This window comes from Sander lucioperca, chromosome 3 (assembly GCF_008315115.2).
Source record: "Sander lucioperca isolate FBNREF2018 chromosome 3, SLUC_FBN_1.2, whole genome shotgun sequence".
Taxonomy (NCBI): domain Eukaryota; kingdom Metazoa; phylum Chordata; class Actinopteri; order Perciformes; family Percidae; genus Sander; species Sander lucioperca.
In genome coordinates, this window is record NC_050175.1 from 733018 (window position 1) to 755814 (window position 22797).

General features: G+C 42.2%; 1 protein-coding gene across 3 annotated transcripts in view; it reads right to left on the minus strand.

The window, feature by feature from the left end:
- The window catches only part of phkb (phosphorylase kinase, beta), a 128248-nt gene that overhangs the window by 94434 nt on the left and 11017 nt on the right, over nucleotides 1-22797 (minus strand). For all 3 annotated transcript variants that reach the window (XM_031309134.2, XM_031309142.2, XM_031309152.2), the window contains 3 exons: nucleotides 12339-12477; nucleotides 7690-7789; nucleotides 69-176 (listed from right to left, as the gene is read on the minus strand). In XM_031309134.2, coding sequence (XP_031164994.1) covers nucleotides 69-176; nucleotides 7690-7789; nucleotides 12339-12477 — 347 coding nt within the window. The remainder of the gene's footprint in view (nucleotides 1-68; nucleotides 177-7689; nucleotides 7790-12338; nucleotides 12478-22797) is intronic.

Sequence of the window (22797 nt, forward strand, 5' to 3'; positions counted from 1 at the left end):
AAAACACATCTTCTTTTTTTTCAATTGAGGGTTGCCTCATTTCTGCACTTGTGTGCTGGATGGCTGACCTGCAGGTGGTGGTAGTCGGCGTAGGAGTGAACCTCGTCACCGGTGTCTACGTCAAACACAGAGTGCAGACACTTGGAGGGGCTGGGATCCTGTTTAAACTGCTCCACCTGGCAGAGATACACAGAGACAGAGAGGACAGGATGAAAAGAGAGGTCAAAGGTCAGCAGGGAGGGAGATACATTTATTTCCTCAGCAAAGGTACAGTATACCACAGTAGCAGCCTTGAACACGTTCAACAACACATAATTGGGAACCTTGTGTATTAAAGAAAATTTCACTTTATGAGGTTTTTAAACATTAATATGAGTCCCCCCAGCCTGCCTATGGTCCCCCAGTGGCTAGAAATGGCGATAGATGTAAACCGAGCCCTGGGTATCCTGCTCTGCCTTTGAGAAAATGAAAGCTCAGATGGGCCGATCTGGAATCTCCCCCTTATGAGGTCATAAGGGGAAAGGTTACCTCCCCTTTCTCTGCTTTGCCCACCCATGAGAGAGAGACATCATGGCTTTCAAACGAGCAAAGTGGCAGTTGGTCAAGGCCACACCCCCACCCTCCACTTTGCCCCCCCTCTCTCCTCCTCAATAGCTACAGACACAGAAATGGTACATACTAAGGAAAGCTCATTGTGGGACTGGCTTTAGTGGCTGTAATTCTGCACCAAGGCTGAATTTCAGGAAAGAGACTTCAGATACAGTATTAGGGGACCACTAAAGTCTATATAAAAGAGACTTCAGATACAGTATTAGGGGACCACTAAGGCCTATATAAGAGACTTCAGATACAGTATTAGGGGACCACTAAGGCCTATATAAATGAGACTTCAGATACAGTATTAGGGGACCACTAAGGTCTATATAAAAGAGACTTCAGATACAGTATTAGGGGACCACTAAAGTCTATATAAAAGAGACTTCAGATACAGTATTAGGGGACCACTAAGGTCTATATAAAAGAGACTTCAGATACAGTATTAGGGGACCACTAAGGCCTATATAAATGAGACTTCAGATACAGTATTAGGGGACCACTAAGGCCTATATAAAAGAGACTTCAGATACAGTATCAGGGGACCACTAAGGCCTATATAAAAGAGACTTCAGATACAGTATCAGGGGACCACTAAGGCCTATATAAAAGAGACTTCAGATACAGCATCAGGGGACCACTAAGGCCTATATAAAAGCATCCAAAGAGCACCATGTCATGGGACCTTTAAGTTAATGCATGGTAATGAACTTTCCTAATCTCTGCTGTAATGTCTGTTATGCTCCAATGGCTGCAGTGTTTTTGTTGTATACTGAGGCGACCTCCTTGCCTACGTTTTTTACATCTCACCATTACACCTCAATTGACACTTCAATTCCTTTCAGTGCTTGCACTTCAACAGATGCCTCCACTCCTTTCAGTATTTTCACTTGAACTGAAATGGTCAACTTTTCCTGTGTTTAAATTTCATCTGCCACTTGAACCTCTTTCAGCGCTTCTGTTTCAACTGCCACTTAGCCTACTTTTAATGCTTGCACTTCAACTGACTCCTGAATTCCTTTCTTTCAATACTCCTGTTTGAGGGGCCACTTCAACTACTTTCAGTGCCTCCACTTCATCTAAAACTTTAATACCTTTAAGTTCTTCAACTGTATCTATCATACCCATACAAATACAGTTTCAAAAGCTTCAAAGAATGAAAATATTTAGGCAGTTTCAAATATTTTCACTGTAATATTTCAGACTTCAGAACATCTAGCCATTTCTAGTAAGCGTTGGGTTCAAACTAACTTTAAGTACAAGGGCCTCCAACGGAACTGTAACTGCTAAGCCTGACTTTAAGGTAATGTTCAGCTTTCCAAAATGCAGGACTACATCAATCCATAAACACTGAATGAAACATACCACACATACTGTATATAATCTGTTGTTTGTCTGATAAAATAAACTGTCTGTCCTATGAGCAATAACCCAGGAAGATAAACTGTCCAACAAAACATAGTCTGCTCTGAAACACATAAGGGTCAGATTTAGGGCAGCCAAACTATGACTTGGTTTACAACAAACGCATAAAAACCAAGAAAAACACATAAGTCGCGTAAGTTTTGTGTTCAGAGAATTGTTGGTCGGCTTTGTGTGTGCTGCATCAACTCGACTACACCCCAAATTACGGCTGGGCCACCAGCTCCGTCGCGCAGAGTTATAAATAATTGTCCCTTTGTCCCATTTTTACCTCATTTGTTTCTCTTCTCTACACCTCTTTCGCTGCTCTCTCCATCATCAAGCCCCCCTCACTGTCTCTATTTTTCTCTCCCTCCCTCCGTTCCTCCCTCGCCTCACTTCTACCTCACTTCTCCCAGTACTTTCTATTACTCACTCTCCCTTTTCTTTGTTGTCCCACTTGGTCTCTGTGTCTTTATGTCTTTTTTCAGATTCCCTGTATTTCCTCTTTTTTCTTTCCTCTGGCACACTACCTCCACCCACCTTGTTCTCTCTCTCGCTCTCTTTCTCTCCTAGTCAGGTCATAGTGGAGACCCTCTGTCCCACTTTTACTCAAATTGCTCTACTTCCTGCCATCCCACAGTGACTACTATGTGAGTGTGTGTGTGTGTGTGTGTGTGTGTGTGTGTGTGTGTATAGTGTATAGTAAGTGAAAGAGCTACCTCCGTAAGCAGCTAACAATAGTTACTGCTGTTTATGTTTCGATAAAAGCTACTTCTGTGCAGAGGCCTGTCTGATTCTCGCTCCAGCAGAGCCACGGTGTCAAGTGGCTCAACTCTGGGGATATTCTGAGAGGCCCCAGATCTTGCTTATTGTTTCGAGTGCTGCAATGCGCCAATACGAGCTTGAAATTACTGAAACACTTCAATGTCTGCTGCTCCTCCTGTAATAGGAAATTGTACTTCATGCATTTATTTTACATCTATTGCCAACACAAAACTCTTGCATCTCATCAAACCAATAACCAGGAACACAGCGATGACATATTATCACCTTATAAAGTTAATATGGCGAACTAGTTAACAAACAGTGGCTTATGTACTTTCATTTGGAGTCGTGTTTGTGTCCATGACACAAATGCAAGTCCAATATTCACTCTCCTTTCAGCTCCATTTTGGTCTCTACCGCCTCCTGAGGAAACTATATGTATATCTGGTTGTTTAGCTGTCAAATGTCCCACTATGTTCACCAGATACTTGCCAACTTTGTCTGATAGCTACTTGGTGCAGTACATGTACCATAGAGTGCCTTTTAGAGCTTTACTGCTGAAAACAGCTTCCTGATTTGGCCAAAACGACACTATGAGAGCGGAGAAAATGAACCAACAGCTGTACAACTGAAACAACCAGTCACACGTGCTAAAAAATGCTCCATAGAGTCGTATGATTCTGCAGTCAGGTGATCATTTTCTGAGGCTTAGTTATGACAGGAGACACCTTTCACACTACAATGTAGTTATTTAATCCATTGTTAATATAAAAACATTAATTAGAGCAGCTTTAAGTCTCCAGCAGTGAAGAGGTAGGCCTAAGTGAAATGATGTTGGAATAGCAAAGATGGTGGAGTTGTTGTGGAAGATGTGTAGATACTGCAAAGCAAGAGGTGATACTACAAGTGCAAGTAAGGGGGAGTGAGTGTCATCATATTTAAAGGGGTGATATAATGATTATATAGGGTATTTCACACTGTTGCTTAAGGTCTCCTAATAGGGTATGTAACATTGGTTGGGCTGAAAATTGCCCGAATGCTATTTTATTAGGCCCTTAACTACCCTGTGAATATGAGAGCTTTTCTTCCAAATATGGTATGCTCATGAATATTTAGATGAGCTGCGCACTGATTGGTTTGAGCGAACCCCATAGAAACACATTGGAGACGAGACAGCAGGTCTCATATTTCAGACACTGCAAAGTTATACATTGTTTGTCGGGCTATTTCGTTATTAAATTCACTTCTGAGACTTTTTTATGCGAGAAATCAACTATATAAAGCTCAAATATGGGCCGTTTTACGAAAATTGATGGCTAATTGCAAATTTGGTAAGACATGTCGGACTTTAGGAGCTCCACACAGTCTGACGAGAAAACGGCAACCTCACCCGGTGAAAGTCACCGTTTCTCGGCTACTGGACTACTGGAGCTCCGTGGAACTCCGTGGAGCTCCGCGGAGCTGGCTAGCTGCCAGCTGCCTGCATAACTAGAGTATATTTAGTTCGCATTTCGTCACGCCACTTATAGAACATCTACCCCAAGGTCTTATAAAGCTAACTATGGTGTCCGATTTCAATTTAATGCATTTTTGTGAACATTAGGGATTTCGTTAGCTGCTACTGTCCCTTCAATCCTAGCTATGTGTACAGATCGTGGCTAGCTAGTTAGCTTCACTTTCGGCATAATTAAAGTCTACTTAGCTACAGTTTGAATTTCGTCATGCCACTTATAGAACATATACCCCAAGGTCTTATAAAGCTAACTATGGTGTCCAATTTCAATTTAATGCATTTTTGTGAACATTAGGGATTTCGTTAGCTGCTACTGTCCCCTCATCCTATGGGTAGCTAAAGATCGCGGCTAGCTGCAGGCCCTGGAGCTCCATCAGGGCCTCGGCATTTTGTAGTCCAGTAACCCAGAACCAGTGACTTTGCGCGGGTATGGAGCGCCGCTGGCTTCCCTTCGTGACGGAGATCCAGCTAGCTCACAGCGAGTCTATGAAGTAGGACACGCTGAGCGGTGAGGCAGCACCGGCCGCTGTCACATAGCCTGCTGAGCTCCTGCTGAACTGCGACACAGTCGGACAAAATTTGCAATTAGCCATCAATTTTTGTAAAACGGCCCATATTTGACCTCTACATAGTTGATTTCTCGCATAAAAAAGTCTCAGAAGTGAATTTAGTAATTAAATACCGTACCTCTGGAGATCTGCATGACCTAGCTAGATTCAGAAGACTAAGCTGACCTCAGGTCAGTGGTGTAGCCTATGCAAATGTTGGGGCGTGACAAAGACTTGATTGATTGATGGTTTTGGGATCCTGACGTCAGCATCCAGCTTTGTTGAGATTCGCCCGTTTTCAGCGGCAGTTTCAAAATGTGAGATTTGCTGAGGATAGGGGTATCAATGGGATTTTGAGCTTCTATGTATGTCTTATTTACCCACCGAACTGTCATTATTCAACTATGACAAGGTAAAATCGGTTTTTCATTCTATCACCCCTTTAAAGGTATAGATATGGATGTTTTCAGAACAGGTGTTTTCTTTAAATAAGGCAAATAGCAGCTCTTGTGTTATTAGCTAACAACCTTAAAATTGATTTTTGTATCGTTTACCTGGGTGAGTTTCTATATTCCTGTCAAGCCTAAAAATGACATTCATACGCATTTAATTTGCATTAGTAAATATGTTTTGTTGGAAACACAATGTTCTACTAAAGTCATCTGCAAAACAATCACAACATATTTCATTAGTTTTTCCTCAAGTATCCAAACACTGCTGACTTTCCCTGACCTATGCAAATGTGTTAGTGGGCTAAACCTACAGTAACAACATGTACCCCTGTCTCCAGTGTTGAAGTCCAATGCTTTTGGCTGAAAATAAGAGCATTATACCCCTTGCATCTTCTGGCTTCCTTTGTGGGTATACAGACAAATAAAATGAACCTTACCAACTGACAAAGTGACTTTTACTAATCGTTTGTCCCAACTAAAAACACTTTTTTTCACTTTAGAAGATTGTCCCTATACACCACGCCACTACAGTGGGGCCCAGCTGCTGTATTTGCTCTGTGATATTTGCCCAGCAGTGGCCCTGTGTCACATCTCCATTAGAAATGCCATGTTCTCAGTAAGTGTTGGAGACAGGGCCGTAACGAACGCTGCTCTGTGTAATTAACTGTGTAAATGCAGCTTTGTAATTAAGACATGGGAAAGCTTTCCCCTAAATTAGGTCGTCAAGGTTGAGGCAAGATGAAACAGAAAGGCTTTTTAAAAGGCACACAGTGTAGACATGGACGTACACACAGACACAGCCAGCTGCGCTAATAAAAAATGTTTGTGAGGAATAAAGAAACAGCATAAAAAGAACATAGATGGTTCTGCTGTGGTTATGCAAAATGGTGTGTGTTGCTATTTTTTATTCACAGCTTAATCATGCACATGCATCAGGTTTGACGGTGCAGATGTGGTGTGAAATTTCCCAAGCGGAGCAAAAGTCTTTGGCAATTAACAGATTGTCGGTTATTAAGCCCTTAGGACTAAAACAACTGGCTCCCATTGTCGTATGTGATGATATGAAAGAGGAACCCGATGTGTCCAGTGATCCAGCTCTGTGTGGCTTTGATGAATCGCAGCTCAACTCTACACCTCTGTAATACAGTTACAGTGTGTTTCCAGTACAACTCAGAGTCATGTCACCTACAGAAGTTCTCTGATGACTCTGCAGTTGTTGGGTGTCTAAGGGATGGACAGGAGGGAGAGTACAGAGCGCTGGTGGACAACTTTGTGGAGTGGACTGGTAAGAATCACCTGCTGCTGAATGTGGATAAGACCAGAGAGATGGTGACTGACTTCAGGAGGAAGGGAACGGCTCCGCAGCCCCTTTGCATTCTGGGTGGAAATGTGGACATGGTTGAGGAGTACAGATACCTGGGTGTCAACATAGACAGCAGGCTGAACTGGAAAGTCAACAGCACTGCTGTTTACAAGAAGGGGATGAGCAGACTCTATTTCCTGAGGAAGCTGAGATCATTCAACGTGTGCAGCAAGATGCTGGAGATGTTCTACCAGTCTGTTGTTACCAGCTGAATGGTGGAGATGTTCTACCAGTCTGTTGTTACCAGCTGAATGGTGGAGATGTTCTACCAGTCTGTTGTTACCAGCTGAATGGTGGAGATGTTCTACCAGTCTGTTGTGGCCAGCGCTCTGTTCTCCTCCGTCATCTGCTGGGGCAGCAGCATCGGAGCCAGCGACACAAACAGACTGAACAAACTGATCAGGAAGGCTGGCTCCGTTATTGGCTGCAAACAGGAGACATTTGAAGCTGTGGTGGAGAGGAGGTCACTGAACAAACTGTTATCTATCATGGATAACCCCGACCACCCTCTCCACCCCACACTGGTCCAACACAGGAGCACCTTCTCTAAGAGGCTCCGACAGCTTCGATGTCGCACGGACCGCTACAGGAAATCATTCCTACCACAGGCAATAAAACATTTTAACACTTCATCTCTGAGTGTTAGATAAGACTCATATACATCACAACTGCACTGAATGCACCTTGCACAGCCTTGCTCAATCATTACCAGTGAAACAGTTGTACATTTTTACTCCCCAACTTGCACATTAAGTTTATCTATATATCGAAACAGTTGTACATTTTACATTTCATTTGCAAATTGTATATATTTTAAATATTGCTAGTGTATTATTCTATTATTATTTAATGTATATTTTTTTCCTATTATTTAATGTTTACTCTGTACGTGTGTTGTGTCTGAAATCTTTGCTGCTGCAACAATGTTATTTCCCATTTTTTTGGGATCAATAAAAAAATCTATCTATCTATCTATCTAATTGCAGGGAGCTTTTATGCAAACATGCAGTGTGAAAGCAGGAGCTGAGTGGAGGCTGGCTAAAAACTCACCTTATCAGCCTGCCTCATGTAGCAGTAGAGGGTCCCTCTCATGCACTTGATGGCAGAATGCTCCAATTCATGGGTTCGCCCCATATCGTCATCAATGCGTCTGCATGGGGGACAGGGGGGGGACAGGGAGAACATACAAGTCAACACAAGTCCCTATGCAGATGGACACTGCCGTAATATTAGAGGGCACAAACAGACTATGGTGTGTTTCACCACTTGGTTTGGTTATTTTGGGCTGTCAGAGCTTTCAATTGAACTGTGGTGCGGACCAAACAACCGGATCTGGGACCTGAAAAGACGTTTCTCTACCCTCTCTACCATGCTCATAATGCGTTACTTCTTTGTGGGCTTGTCACCTAAGCTGCCCAGTGAATTAGTTTCCTGACATTTAATGTGCTTTTATGTTTACTCCTCTTTATTAATTCCAAAGACATCAGTGTGAACTTTAAATGAGCCAGCACTTAAAAGCAATAATGGATAATTTATTTCCTTGGTCCTGACAAACTGAAGTCAGCCAAAGGTGTAAAAGGAACCTTAGTCACTGTTGGCAGTAAGGATTGAACTAGCAACCTTTTCATCACAAAGTCATCTCCCTAAACAAATTCAGCAGTGGCATTCAGTAGTAGCTAAAAATCAATATGCAATTTGTAAAGCCTTAAAAAAAACTTAGCCTTACACCCGCATCTGTATCATCCCAAATTGTGAGCACAAACATTAAATAAATATGGTTTTAAGAGCGTAATCCTGCTGAGAAACCACTCAGAAGTCAACCAGTTATGGTCGCAGCAGTCTATATCGACGACGGTTCATTTACGGGATAATTCTGGTCTCGCCAGAAGGGAAGTTCGGCCGAAAGTTCAGCCGTATGTCCCTCATTTCCACTTTCTTTGAGTTAACTTTAAACTGCGGTCCCATCAAGCAACATTAACCAGATCCGCTGAGCAACATTACACACTGGAAATGGCAAGTTTTAAGGAACATTTGGATGGTGCAACGAGGCAGGCCTGCTTGGTTCTTTCAGGGAATGATTGTAAAAATTTACAAAGAATCAGTTTATGGCATTTCCTCTCTATCGGGGACGTTTTGCTGTGGACAAAATACACAAGGTGATACACTGGTAAGAGCAAATGAGGTTTAACCATGTATCCAGCTATTTTAAATAGCTCACATTACTGTATTGTGTGAACAGTTTACTTAATTTAATATTGTATGTGGCATTTTCTTTTGCGGGGTGCAAATGTTCCACCAAAACAAGTTCCTTCCCGAGACTATTTTGCAGAGCCGGCACCGCTGCGTCCGGAGCTTAGCACCGCCCAAGACGATTGTGATTGGTTTAAAGGTCCCATGACATGGTGCTCTTTGGATGCTTTTATATAGGCCTTAGTGGTCCCCTAATACTGTATCTGACGTCTCTTTTATATAGACCTTAGTGGTCCCCTAATACTGTATCTGAAGTCTCTTTTATATAGGCCTTAGTGGTCCCCTAATACTGTATCTGAAGTCTCTTTTATATAGGCCTTAGTGGTCCCCTAATACTGTATCTGAAGTCTCTTTTATATAGGCCTTAGTGGTCCCCTAATACTGTATCTGAAGTCTCTTTTATATAGGCCGTAGTGGTCCCTAATACTGTATCTGAAGTCTCTTTTATATAGGCCTTAGTGGTCCCCTAATACTGTATCTGAAGTCTCTTTTATATAGACCTTAGTGGTCCCCTAATACTGTATCTGAAGTCTCTTTTATATAGACCTTAGTGGTCCCCTTATACTGTATCTGAAGTCTCTTTTATATAGGGGGGGGCAAGGTGGAGGGTGGGGGTGTGGCCTTGACCAACTGCCACTTTGCTCCTTTGAAAGCCATGATGTCTCTCTTTCTCATGGGGGGGCCAAATTCTCTGGGTGGGCAAAGCAGAGAAAGGGGAGGTAACCTTTCCCCTTATGACCTCATAAGGGGGAGATTCCAGATCGGCCCATCTGAGCTTTCATTTTCTCAAAGGCAGAGCAGGATACTCAGGGCTGGGTTTACATCTATCACCATTTCTAGCCACTGGGGGACCATAGGCAGGCTGGGGGAACTCATATTAATGTTAAAAAACCTCATAAAGTTACATTTTCATGCTATGGGACCTTTAAAGACCATTTGTTCTCCTATCCAGGAATGTTGTGTGGACTAGCCAAACCTTCCTCCGCAGCGCTGTGGAGATTTGAAGGTCTGGCAATGCGAGACTATGGTCGCAGTGACCACAGTGGGAGTCAGCACATTCCTGATGGGGCTGGCAGATCTCAGATGCACAGTACAAAGGTTATGCTAATAATTACTTTTGGTATCGACAGAGGAAAGCCAAGCCACTGAGGTGAAACTTCAGAGGTAAACGGTACATTAATCACACTCTCTTTTAGATGTGACCCTCCACATCAAAAGTGATGGCAGGCAGAGGATACAGCAGAAGGCAGCTTTTCATCTACCAATTTCCTGTTTTTAGGACCTTCATTACTGACTACACGTTTTCAACACTGTAATATTCATGAGGGGATCCAACACTGGCCAGGGGTTACAGTAACATACCCAGCTCTTCACATTTTATTACAATTAATCAGCAAAATGCAATGGGTGTCAGAAAGGTTAGACACCTACTAGTCTCGCATTGCCAGACCTATCCCCACACCGCTGCGTAGATAACTACAAGAAAATATGAGAGACTTATCTTAGTCCTGGAAGCTGACAACCCACTCCCCATTCAAAAAATATATTAATATTATAACAAATCAAATGGAACATAATAAAGAATAAAATGTGACTGGGCAACGTGATGAATAAAACTCATCATGTCTACTAGGAGTTTGTGGCAAATCCAAGTTCCACGCACACACACACACACACACACACACACACACACACACACACACACACACAGCAGCTGGGCATGAAGTAAGTAATGGCACTAGCCAAGCCTGTCAGATGAGAATCATCTTAATTAAATCCCAGTGACAATTCTAATAGGAGGCAGCCATGACTGATGACTGAGATCTGCCGCTGGTCACATCACTGCAGTACACTCTATTTTTAGCCCTCTCTTTCCCTCTGTCATCGCCCCTCCATGTCATTCCCTCACCCAGTCTTTCTCTCCATCTCCCATCTTTTTTTCTCCCTGTCTCTTATCTCTCCCTTTGCCCACCTCCCTCTCTAACTCCCACTGCATATCTCTACCTTTAGTACTTCCTTCTCTCCGTATCGTCCCTTTTCCTCACCGTCTCCATCAATCCTTTCAATCTCTCTCTCTCTCTCTCTCTCTCTCTCTCTCTCTCTCTCTCTCTCTCTCTCCATCTTTTTCTTCATCCTTTCGGGCTAATTTCGTGGAAGTGCTCTTTTCCCTTGAAGCTAATCAACCAGAAGTTTGGGGCCTTTTACACGGTTCTCAGTGAAAGTGAAAAGTGTTCTCCTTGAACCAACAATCTCGAAGTGTCAAGAAAAGCCTTCAAATGACAGAGGCAGATTAGAGCGCAGGGTCATTAAGCATGAAATAGAAGTGAGTGGAACAAATCCAAAACTCAAAGGAGAAGGGATACAGGGGGCAGAACCGTAAACCGGTGTAATTAAAGATTACTTGAACTGTTCTTTGTTCTAATGCTCTATATAAACACATTATAAGTGATATATCCATACATTTTAGTGTTATTTTTACATCACTTCTGCTGTGGTGCTGGACAAATTTAATAAATTCTAGCCTTATTGCACAGTTACATTATCTCATTCAACTTATATGACAAATATACAAATCTCCGCTGCAGATTTTGGAACAAAATACAATAATTTTAACAGAGGCATACCTCATCAAAAGTAACCTTCCTTCACTGTATATAGGAGCAAGCAAGCACTCTGTCAAAATGACTACATGTGTTCATCAGCTCCAGCTACACACCAAGAATTTAGGTTTATTGGCTCCAAAGTGACATTGTCTCTAGGTAAATGACCGCTCGCTTAACCCACAGAGCAGTAGTTAGAGCTTTTTTCCAGTCTTTTTAAAATACCAAAAATACAGCAACAAAATGAATGGTCAAAAATGTGTGGTCAGTTTTCTTCGTGTTTCCACTTGGGGCTGGTGCAAAGTTGCTTAGTGCAGCTTCAAACTGCAGTACCTACTGGAGCTGACCCCAGGATGGACATGGATCAGCTCTAAAAGAGGATACTGTGTGTATCAATTAGAGCATCACGTCGCAGAACTAGAGACCAAGCCGGCTGAGGGAGGAGGTAGGAACTCCCAATTCACTTGGCAAAGTGTGTAGTTTAGTTAGCAATTTGATGTGGTTCGTATCGATGATGATGGTGATGATTGTTTGTGATGTGATATTGTTGGTCTTCTAGCCCACTGGTATTCAGGTCACCCCCCATCTCCTTCTGTATTGTATGACTATGTTGTTTTTCATGTATTGTTTACCTTGCTGCAAAACCAATTGCCCTCCGGGGACAAAATAAAGTTGAAAGTTGAAGCAGGGAGTCTAAATCCCAATTCATCTGTATTAATTAACACAAATGGAGTGCCACCGAAGAGGCGACACACATTGCAGTTAAAGATAAATTTAACCCTGCACCCATGAAACCCATCCTGCATGGTTAACCTGTGAGAGTGCAAGAGTGTGTTTTTGTGTACTAACCGGTAGGCCAGAGCCAGGGCCCAGGCGCTGGCAGCACAGTAGAGGGAGTCCCGGACCTTGGCCTCCTTGCAGGTGGAGCATGTTTTGACAGGGAAAAGGCCCGTGGTCGGACTCTGGTAGTTCAGAATGGTTGTCTTGACTAGATTGAATGAGAAAGAGAGAAAGAGACAGTGGAAGTGGTGACGCAACAAATCTTGCAAAAATGGAAATGTTGTTATTATCTACTCAAAGCCACATTAGTTGACACACCAGTGAAGAAAACACCTGTAACACACAACAAGCAAGCACTGCCCCATTAGCCTTTTACAAGTGGCTCTTTATGCAGCCGGTTGAGATGAATGCACTTAAAGTTCAAGACAAACAAGTCTGAAAGACTGCCATGCACACCATTATTCATTACTAGTTTTCATTAAGAGAGTGCTGTTTTTCTGAAGGCATATACACCGTCATGCTCCCACACACTTTGCATGACCTTACTCTGTCTGTTTTCACTCCTACACTTCCATCACACCTACGCCAGTCTCTACCAGCATTTTGGATTCAGTTTTTAGATGTTCACGTGTTAGGGCAGATGTGTGGAGCCATTTTTATTCTGCTTTGCTGTTTCAGCTGGACAAGAAGCAGTCCAAGGGTCAGACCGGACACAGTAATGGACTACCAGTGTGTATTTTCTCTACTTCTGGGCTTTGTTCCAGGCTAGTGTGGGAATAGAACATTTATCCAGCTTTTCTCTGAGTTCCTCATATGCATATTCAAGCTCAATAAAATAAAACAAAGAAAATAATGTTAAATTCAATTTAGAAAAGGTTGGGCAGACAACTTTTCTTCTTTGATAAAAGTAAGCAAACGTTAATGTAATAAAGTCACTTGGAGAAGAGCTCAGTTTGTGTTACATAGCCAAATACAGTAACAGTATACACTGAAAGAGCGTGAAAACAGATGGATGCCTATTTAAGTCGAGCAAAGTGTGAACAGTGACATGGAGAGTGTGAATGGCTGCGACAGTAAAGAAAAGGAATAATTCCTGGAGGAATATCACTTGGACTCAAGGTGCCATTGTTGCGCTTCAGTGACAAGTGACAAGAGTCACTTTATGTTCATGTCGCTGTTTTGCAAGGCACCGACAAGACACACATGGAGTTGTGCAAGCTGACTTGCTCTGTGTTATGTGCACATACTTCACCTCCACTTACAGACTTAACTTGGACTCACATGAGGAGATACAGGAGTCATTTCCATTCTTGTATAAACTATTTAACAGTCTAATTTAATGGAATAAGATCAGATCTTTAGTGCGGCTGCACAATATATCGTTTTGTTATCGTCATCGCAATATTAACTGCCGCAATAAACATATTGCGAGACACTCAGAGCTATTTTATCAGTAGAAAACTGCACTTTAAAATGTAAATGTAACATTTTTTTAGTGGTGCCTTTTATATTCAATTCAATGCTCAAATTTTTCAATAAAAGAATGTTGGAAATGGAAATGGAATTCCTTTCATTTGTCATAAATTCAACAAGCAATGTGTTGCATTGTAGCAGAAATGCAGAACTTAGTACACTTTAATATCTGTTTATCACAAGTAATATCATTACTGCAATATTTAACAACGTTATCGTACAGCCCTAGTCTTTAGGTATTTCAACTAAAGGATCAGGATTTATGTGAACTTCTACCCCGCTGACGTAACTCGGAGCATAACACTGACTCCATTCCAGCTGCAATGGTGTTCTATAGCTGACTTTGACCTCTGGGCTCCCTCTGAGAGACTTTACTATTCTCACATATATTCAAAAACACTTACACAATACAACACTGCATGACCTGCAGTGTTTCTCTACTTCTGCACCAGCAGCAGAGTGGAAATGAAGAAATCCCCAAAGGAAACTTCCTCATGTGTAGCACGACTGCGCCTCAAACATAAACTTTGACCAAACACCCTGAGGAAAAACTACACATGCAAATAGCTTGAGATAGAGCACAGCTTTTCTTCACAGTGTGAATGTCTCGTGTTCAGTGGTACAAACCAACTTATTTAGACTTGTAGAGGCTACTTTGTATTAGTTTTAGTCTGACTTTGGATGGAATCATTTCAAGTATGAGAACACGTTGCTCCGTGTAATTATCTGACCTTTCATTCACCTGCTTTGCTGTTCCTTTCCCAGCCTGAAGTCTTTGTCGTGCACATAAGTACTTTAGAAACCCAGTTACTGTATACATGGCCAATACATATGAGTTTTATAGGAGAAGTCTGTAAGGAAACCAGATTTATCCTATCCCCTACCCCTCTAATAGAAACCAAGTTTCTCATTTATATTAAATGGCTGTAACCCGGTTACCTAAGTGCATGTCAATCCACTCCTGTGACTTTTTTTCTGGCGCCACCATGAGATTCCCATCTTGGGGTTTAAGTGAAGTATCTCGTCAAATATTGTATGGATTGCAATAAAAAACGGTAAAGACGTTTGTGTTCCCCTCAGGGTGAAATGCCAATAAACCAGAGCACAATTTTCTCCCACCCAGGGCTGTGTGGACTAGCCAGACCCTCCTCTGCAGCGCTGTAGAGGAAGGTCTGGCAATGCGTGACTATGCAAACAATAACTCAACTTTTACCTTTTTTCAAACTGTAAACTGTGCAGTACTAATTTGGTGATGTGTGGGTTAAAAGACGTTTAGACATCTAGGTTAAACCCAGGCTACACAAATGACTATATTGCAATATGACGCACTTTCTATGTAGTCACTGAAATGCTGCTGAAACAACTACATACAACCACACCTAGAAAAGCATATTCAACCAAATTCAGCGCAGGTGTCTAGACGTGTTGAGATCTGAAAATCACCAAATCAATGCTTACTGGCATGTAGGTGCAACAGCAATATACGTTTGAATCCTTGCTGAACAGTGCCAGCATCAGGTAGTGTGAAGGGAAAGGGAAGGGAAACATTTTTTTATTATTTTAGTGTTACCGGAATGACACATGACATGGAAAAAAAAGAGAGACTTTTTTGAGCCGGGGGTTGTGACTGTGGATGTCTGACTGCACTGAATGGATGAGCAAAGATAAACTTAGATGGTTCACGTTCACCAAAGTTCATGTTCAGCATTAGTTACTAAAGACAGAACAACGGATGAAAGCCCTTAATAAGAACAGATCGGAGCCTTCCAATAATATATGCAGAAATATTACATACTCAAACAGAAAGCTTCCGGGAAAGTCATTTATCTGTATCTCACACACACACACACACACACACACACACACACACACACCTCTCCTGCAGAGGTCTCCTCACTGATGACTAATCTGTCTGGAGGGATCACTTCATTTTTCATCAGAACATTATGCCGCTGCAAATGACGGGGACATCCATTCTGCACTGTCATTTGTTACAGAGCGAAAGAGAGACAGATAGGAAGAGACTGATGGGAAGAGAGACGGAAGAAGACAAAGACGGAAGAAGACAGAGACTGAGTGAGAGAGAGATGAAGAGGAAAAAATAGGATGCATGTGTATTTATGAGTAAAAAGAGTGAAAGCAATGGCTGCTGGGACAGAGATGGGGGCGGGAATGTCAGTCTATGTATGTGTGTGTGTGTGTGTGTGTGTGTGTGTGTGTGTGTGTGCATGCATGTTTGTGTGTGTATTGGTCAACTCAAGGCGACAGTCAAATTGGCAGTGAGATATAGAGGTTGATAGGGTGAATTACACCGAATATTAATAAACCTCTCAGGTACTCCGCCTCCAAGTATCACACTGATGAAGTTAGAACTTACATGCATGCACATGTGAAGACAGTGATTTGTGTCTCAGCACATTTTACTGGTTCATACTGTATTCAACCCTGGACTTATTAAAGTAACTGGATTTGTTAGATGAGCCCTAACTAAAGAGGTACATGTGCAAAGACAAATGATTGATTCATTTGTGTGCCCTTGTAAGGACATAGAGTAAATTAAGTGTACAGTGTAGACACACACACACACACACACACACACACACACACACACTAGAGCCCGACCGATATATCGGCGGGCTGATATTATCAGCCGATATTAGGCATTTTCCAAACTATCGTTATCAGCATTTATAATGGCCGATAAATGAATATTTAAAAAATAATAAAAACGGACGAAACCCCCTTCAACCATGTTCTGAGTGTTGGCGTTGCATAGTTTGTCCACCAGAGGACGCTCTGCAACCTTCCTGTTGGCAACACTTTGATTTATTTTGTTGTTATTGTCTTTTTGTTTAAAGGACATTAAAGGCATACTACAGTACAGTATGCAACTTTTCCTTCTTTGGTCCCCCTACAGGTTGTCTCATTGGAACTACAGCTGTAGTGATATGTAGATACGTAGTTCCAATGAGACAACTGTAGGGGGACCGAAGAGGGAAAAGTTACATAGTATGCCTTTAAGTTTCTTATCTTAAGTTTGTATTTTTATACATTTTATTTATCAGAACTTTAATATATATTGATGTTCCTCTGTTCTGTTGTGACAATAAAACAAACAAGTTTATTTTTAAACTGCATTATCATATTATTTTAGTGAGGACTCATAAATAACTACAAATAACTAATGTTATGGAAATCTGTTTATGTATTGTTTTCTTTGGAACACACCGCATGATAACTCACAATACAGATTGTTAACTTCCATGAATAATTGGCTCAACTTTAACTGACCACTTTGCAAACATTGCCCATCATGGGGTGACAGCCATTATGATATACAACTAGGGCTGGGTAATGAACGTCAATACTTTTAGGCACCGACCAAAGTGCCTCCATAGTATCGAGAGTCAGAAAATGCCTCGTCATTCAATACCAAATTTCAATACCCAAGGAGTAAATCTCATCAGTGTCAGTGAGCCAATAAGTACGCAGCATGCTTGTACCAAGATCTAATAATGTTTGTGATTGGCTGTCTAATGTTACACGTTGTAGAGACACGCAGGAAAAACTCTACGTTCCACAGAGACGGGGCTCACGTGTGTGATGTATTTTGAGAGACTTGACTTCAGTGTGCGTCACATAGGTGTAAAGGAGCTAAAAATAAAAAAAAGATTTGTATTTCTTTTTGATAAATTGATTTTACGTTGGTATTGAAAAAAGTATTGTTAAGGAACCGGTATCAAATTCACAGTATCGGCATTGGTATTGAACATTTTTGAACGATGCCCAGCCCTATATACAAAAAAGTCCAAAGTCAAATAAGTTCATATGTATGTTCAAAGGTATCATGAAAAATCTGTTATGTTATCTGTTAAATACTATTATATTTTTATTTCACAAAAAAGCTGCTGATAAAATGAGTTGTGGAGCTCTGATACCTCTCAATTTGGAACTACAGAGGACTCAAGGTTTCATCCTCTGCACTACAGCGCTGCGGAAGACATCATTAGACGCAGGACATAAACGATGAGAGTGCTGAACGTTGTTCAGCCTCACTCTGCAAGTTTCTCTGGATGCAAATCAACTGTTGTTGGGGAGTTTTCTGCCAAGCCATCCATCAAGCTAATGTCCCACTAAATCAGCAGCTAATGTCTCAGACGCACACAGTCTGCTCTTTTACAATGGGCCATTTCACTGCACCGACAGCGTGGAGAAAATGAGAGAAGATGATGAGAAAAGATAAAAAAAAATACTGAGAGATAGATGGAAAAGAGAAAAATAATAAGAGATGAAAGACAGAACGAGTAAGATGATATCTGTACAGTACCACAGCAGATGCTACAGGAAAAAGAAATGGAAATACACAAACTGTGATATTCACTGTTTGTGTCAGTCTCAACAATAAGTCATCCGTCGGTCTACTCCTGCTGACGCTGTCATAATGTTTCCTGCAATATAACATCTGTGACATGACTTACTGGTGAATGAAAAACAAATGCAGTGGCCATAAAAAAACCCACAACAAAAATGCTGAAAGAACAGCAACAGCAATGTTGAGTTAGTAGTTAATTGGAAATATGCAGATTTGCTTTCTTTAAGTAAGATGAGGAGAGACAGTGTTTCCCACACATAGACTAATTTGTGGCGGTGCGCCATACAATCAACACCAGCCGCCACATATTGCATTTCGTTATTATTATTTTTTTTTAACGCTATTTAAAACACGCAGTGTATTCGTTCAGCTGCATTTCCTTTCCCTGCTCCGTCTCTCTGTCACTCACGCATCTCACACACACACACACACACACACACACAGATACACACACAGCCCCTCCCCTCCGTGCACCCAGCGTCTGTCTCCATGAAAACGAGAGAAGACGGCTGGCGAAATTCACAAGTTCACGAAAGGTTGGTATCTATCTCGTGAACACCTTTACACAATCACACATTAAAAAGTGCTATAAAAATATTTTATATTCTGAATAAAATGTTGTCAGTGTGTTAATGTTGGAGTCCCGACCCGACTCTTAGCAAACAAGCGATTGCGCCTGCTTTAGAAAGTTAACTAGTTGCAAGTTTGCGGTAAAATGCAGTTGGGTTGTCGAGGTCAAAACACTATATGTAGCAGCTGTGAATCAAATAAACGTGTTATAAATAATGTTATGTCATTTTTTACTCTTACACTGAATGTTTGCTGCTTCAATCCAGATGAGTATTGAAAAGTATATGAAAAAGGCCCGTGTTGAGGATGAGGACCAGCCTGAACCGGAGGTATCAGTCTGAAACAGAGCTCAACAGTCCCACCAGTGGAATTAGTTATGTTATTAATTTGTTTACAATATTTTCAGGCTTCAACCAGGGCTGCTCAAGCAGAAAGACAGGGTCACTGGGAGAGAAAGAGATAGATTCGTTAGGAAAGGACAGCATCCAACAGCGTGTCCTCCTCAGTTTTTGATACTTGATTGTTATGAAAATAAGTATTTCACCCTGCGCACACCACAAATTGCTTTCTAATCTGTGGGAAACACTGAGGGAAGATCAATATCTCTCACATCGAAAGCTAAACATAACTCCACCTAAAACCACAAATCACATTTTTTAAAATTCTATTTGTGTACGGATTAAACAACCAAGACAATGTGTTTGTTATTTGGTGAGTTTGAAAAGTTTAGAGAGAGCTGCGTTAGCTAGCTGCATTCCCCTGCCTTCAGACTTTACGCTAAGCTAAGCTATGCTATGCTAATTACTCGGCTCCAGCTCCTTATAAACCTATTTCCCAAAATGCATTGAGCATTTTTAGTGACCAGTGGTACACAGGATACGCACAGTATATGCTTAACATTGGAGAAGAGCTTTAAAGTGCTAAAAACGGTTTACTTTATTCCTTTTTTATTCAAGAAAACTAACAAAAAAGTTAATTTTTAGTAGTTACTTAGTCACACAATGTCAGGGGGAGAAAACCATGCTCTGGTTTATTGGCATTTCTTTAAACCAATCACAATCGTCTTGGGCGGTGCTAAGCAATCGGTGCCGCTGTATAGAATATAGTCTCGGGAAGGAACTTGTTTTGGTGGAACGTGTACGTTCAAAAGTTGTTTAAGAGAGAAGACACACCAGCCCGATAATCGGCCGTCGGGCCGTCTGGCGAGGTCCGTGGCTCGAGTCTGTTCGGTGTGTCCCGCGCCGTCGGCCGTCGGAGGAGCCGTCGGCCTTCATTTGGGCCGACCCGACATGTTCAGTCGGGGACAGGGCAGTCGGGACTCACCCGGAAATGGGGAGCGGATGAGCCGCTCAAAATCTGACGAAAATCTTTTAAACTGACCTTTGTCAATCTGAAATGAAGACAGATTCAGAAACTGCACGGCCTATTTCTCGCTTAAAATGTTTTCAGAAACACGTTTCGGTGAACTATTTTAGTACAATATGAGATCGTATTCTGAACGAGACGCCATGACAGAACCGAACCACGTGCCGCGTTCGTCCAATCAGCTGCCGGTTTTCATTTTCTGGGAAATAATCAGACTGTTAATGGAAACAATACAGAGCAGCGCCGCCTGCTGCTATGGAGACGTATTACGTTTCGCGCACGTGCAGAGCGTACGCTCAAGTCGGCGTCGCCTCAGTGTGTTCTGAGGCACTTCTTGGACCTCGGGGACCCGACTGATCAGTCCGACTGGCTTTACTGTCGACGGTCGGCCGTCTGGTTGGTGTGTCAGGGCCATAAGTCATGCAACAGAAAACTCAGATTGGACAGATATTCTAGTTAGCTGTCTGGATTTACCCTGCAGAGATCTGAGGAGCAGTTAACCATAGTCCTCAGAAATCCACCAGAGGTTAGAACGCCAATACAAAGAAAGAGGAAGGAAACGGACATTCGGCCGGAAAGAGGGTGGACTTTCCCGTGGCATTGGAACAATCCTGGAAGTGGAACGTCGTGGATATAGACTAAACCGATCACAACTGTCCTGGGCAGCGCTAAACCTAGATAGCAGAGATAAGAGGGGAGGGAAACATACCGGGTGTCAGGCATTATTCTAGCAATGTTCAGCCAGACTACTGGCATAGAAATCTTGGCTTGCGAGCTGGAAAAACCAAATTCTGGTCAGACCAATCACATCGTGTATAGAGTCGTGGGCGGGCTTAACATACTGACGGCAGAGTTGCGACGGTTAAGCGTGAATTCCCTGCTACTTGAAAACAAAGAAGATGGCTGCTGCTGCTGGTGAACAGCGGTCTTTGGAATCGGCTTTGGCCGTGACTCTGGAAGACTTGGAGTTAAGCTTTTCTTTGAGAAAAGAACAAAGAACGGGACTGAAGTCATTCTTAAAAAAGGAAGATGTGTTCGCAGTTTAAAGTTTAATCTATCAACTAGCGTTGCTCTGATTGGCTATGAGTGCAGAGGGAATTTGAAAGACAACCGTTTATCCTGCCCCTCAGATTGAGCTCTGCCAATGTTGAGTTCCCAGACCCAACATCTGGATGTGGGTCTAGTTTGGCTACCAGACTAACAGTCCACATGGAAAAAAAGAGAGACTTTTTTGAGCCGGGGGTTGTGACTGTGGATGTCTGACTGCACTGAATGGATGAGCAAAGATAAACTTAGATGGTTCACGTTCACCAAAGTTCATGTTCAGCATTAGTTACTAAAGACAGAACAACGGATGAAAGCCCTTAATAAGAACAGATCGGAGCCTTCCAATAATATAATAATAATAATATGCAGAAATATTACATACTCAAACAGAAAGCTTCTGGGAAAGTCATTTATCTGTATCACACACACAGTTGGGATGTTCACTTGTATTAACCCTGTTACATTGACTTTAAATACAGCACATTTTCAGTATTTAACACACTGTTGACAAGGTGTTGTCATTCGCAGTATGAGTAACGTTTGAATCTATTTTAAATTAACTGCTTCTCTCTTTTACTACAGTGTCATATATTTTGCGGTTTACCCTTGGTGACAGTATGAACAGTTATTTCGATTTTCTGTCTGTTTTTGAAACAAAATCCCTGTCTATTAACAGTAAATCAACATGTCAAGAAAAAGGTCTGCTTTGATATCCATAGTTAGATTACACAAAGTAAAACAATTAAAGGGGTGATAGAATGCAAAACTGAGTGTACCTTGTCATAGTTGAATAACGACGGTGGGTAAATAGGACATACATAGAACCTCAAAGTCCCATTAACATCTCTTTCCTATGCAAATCTCATAATTTGAAACTGCCTCTGAAAACGGGCGAATCTCAACAAAGCTCATAGTTGACATCAACTCGGTGGCTGTACCTTAATTGGCTCTGGTCTCTACCTTTGTCACGCCCCAAAAATTACATACAGACCAGCGCAGATCTCACAGAGTAGTTTAGCTGCGCGCTGCTCTGTACACTTCCAGGGGAATTACAAAGAAGAAAGTTTGAAAGTTTCAGGCCGGGCCGGGCCGGGCTCGGACAAAATGTGCACAGGCTCGGGTAGGGTGGGGCTTGATTTTTTGGGCCCGATCTAAGCTTTACTGTGCACTGGGTACAGAGCACCGCGAGCTGCCAGTCCCAGTGAGTGCTGTTGGCCATGTCCCCTCTCCCATTCTAACTGCCTGCCTGCTTGCTGCTGCACATGAGGAGAAAGCAGAGAGGAGGAGGAGCTGCTCCTCAGTCACAGAACAGAAGAGAGAGTAGACTGTTTTGGCAGCCACAAGAGAGAAATACCTTTGCGTGCTCGCCGGACAATACTGGCGTCTTTTCTAAAGAAAGTCGCTAAGTTGGCAACACAGCGACTTTCTTTAGAAAAGACGCCAGTATTGTCCGGCAGCCCCTCCCCTCTCTGCTTTCTCCTCGTGTGCAGCAGCACTGAGCAGGCAGTTAGAATGGGAGAGGGGAGGGTGCTCTGCAGCTTCGCTAGTTGTAAACCAACCAATCAGCGCGCAGCTCATCTAAATATTCATGAGCATACCATATAAGGGAGAAAACCTCTCGTTTCATTCTAGGGCTATTTCACAGGGTTGCATTAGGGCGCATAGAACAGCACCCGGGCCATTTTCAGCCCAACCAATGTT